A 2,043-nucleotide genomic window follows, 5' to 3' on the forward strand; every position below is an offset into this window, starting at 1 on the left:
GGACATTGGACCCCCCGTCAGGGAAATCCTGGCGTTGCCACTGTATAGGCTACTACATTATTTCTTAATTCAAACGATTATGTACCAAGACTAAAATTCATTTGTGTTAGGACCGAAAGTGAACGAATGTGTGATGAGTGATTCTATGATTCTATTATTTTACCGTTTTGATATTCTTTAACTACAATGTATCATTCTTTGTGATTTCAAACTGATCAATGAGTTCATTATAGTTAATAGCTTCAACATTATATAGTTTTCTAGAATCATAAACATATTTTGTTTTGTGAGTATTGAGTAAATGTGCCACGCAGGTGAACCAAATTACTGGAAAAACAAAATCTTAGAGTTTGTGACACACTTCGGATTAGTATATTACTGGTAGGTTTTTGAGATCTTGAATTTAAACAAGTTTACCTATAGAACTCATCCGTTAACTAAATGTGTAAATCACTTTTATGCCAATTTGTTGTCAATTGTTATGAGAACAGCTGTACAGCTGCACATCGTATGGTTAAAAATTTTCTTTGATGCTACTGTTCCCAGCTTCGGTCTAAATATTAGTATGCTATAGTAATTTTCTTATTTTGAAAATTTGTTTCTGTTTTAATTGGCTGACTGTATAAAGATAGTATAATACATACTTGGCGAGTCAAATGGCCGAGCGGTTAGCAGGGGCGCCGCAAGCTATAGCCATAATATCGGCGCTAGTTCAAACGGCATGCTCGCCTATGGTTCTGGTGGTTGAATAAGTCTTCTCGGATAAGGACTATAAACCGTAGGCCCTGTGTATACAATGGCTCGTGTACACTATATAAAGAACCCAGATCCTTCGAGACGAGTAGGGGGATACCCCGGTGTACTGAAACAGACCCCTGTGGTAGACGACGAGAGTTGCTGGTACCGGGTTACCGGGTAGCACAGACACGAAGGGACCCTTAGGGTAAAGAAAGTCATTGATCGAGTTCCTAGTCCACATATCAAGCGCCCTGAACATCTTACATTAGATGGATATGTGCGCTATACGGTATATAAAACCACACTATTATTATTATTATTATTATTATTACTCCAAGTATCGAAATGCACGCCATCGTGTCGTGATTCAATTTCGACATTACTTATGTCAGTCATTCTTGATGAAGGTATAATTATTGTTGAAATATTGAATCACGACACGATGGCGTGCATTTCGATATTTAGAGTATGTACTGTAATATCTTATCTGAGATTAATCAGTGGTCCTTTCAGTTACTGTGTATTAACTGTTCTATTTATCTAACCTCATTCGTTTAAGTGCTTGCATTTCGTCTTCAGTTTGGTTTGGTAGTTTAGATTTCATGAAAGCTACGTAGCCAATAACCGCCAATTGTACGAGGACAATCTATGAAATGTTCAGTTTGTTAGTATAAAAAGAAAAGGTAATCGAATACACCACTATATGAGCACAATCTGACAAGCTATTATATACATTTTTCAAAGTTACTATTATATAAAACATATAAGAATGAATTTTTTTGTCCCAAAAAACAAGCAATTATACACAGACAATTAACTATTAAAAAAAAATGTTTTTTCTTCTCATTATTTTACACAAAAATGGCAAATGCTGTATTTTTGTAAGGACTTCCAACGAGGAGCATGTAAAATAGAAGAAAAATACTGATACTTTAGAGGCCAAACATCATCAAGCATAGTGGCTTTTGAGACCATGCACTTCTATCGGTTCCTACTTCCACCCAGTTGACGTTTAATCAATATCTGTGTTCTTAAATAACACAAAAATAAGGACTTTACCAGACTAGTGAGGCACACGGGAACAATAAAAGTCCTGTCTCTTATACACATCTAAGTATTAAAAGTTGGTTTATATATATAGAACAAACATGTTATTAAAATATATTATACCAAGATGTAATAAATTAGTACATTTAATTTATAAGGTAACAATATAGGCCAACAATTGGTTTAAACATAAAGGTGTTGTGTCACCTCACCAACAACAACGTATTAATAATATAAATTTAGTTTAGTCACCAAAGT

General features: G+C 34.7%; 1 protein-coding gene across 1 annotated transcript in view; it reads right to left on the bottom strand.

The window, feature by feature from the left end:
• The window catches only part of LOC117103784 (adhesion G-protein coupled receptor D1-like), a 3,638-nt gene extending 1,812 nt beyond the window's left edge, over nt 1–1,826 (bottom strand). Inside the window, exons 1-2 of the mRNA XM_033244403.1 lie at nt 1,798–1,826; nt 1,284–1,384 (exon numbers count right to left, since the gene is read on the bottom strand). Coding sequence (XP_033100294.1) covers nt 1,284–1,342 — 59 coding nt within the window. The 5' untranslated portion in view covers nt 1,343–1,384; nt 1,798–1,826. The remainder of the gene's footprint in view (nt 1–1,283; nt 1,385–1,797) is intronic.
• Nucleotides 1,827–2,043: the final 217 nt, after the last annotated feature.

Source organism: Anneissia japonica, unplaced genomic scaffold (genome assembly GCF_011630105.1).
Source record: "Anneissia japonica isolate Jap-2015-1 unplaced genomic scaffold, ASM1163010v1 scaffold287718_len389476_cov179, whole genome shotgun sequence".
Taxonomy (NCBI): domain Eukaryota; kingdom Metazoa; phylum Echinodermata; class Crinoidea; order Comatulida; family Comatulidae; genus Anneissia; species Anneissia japonica.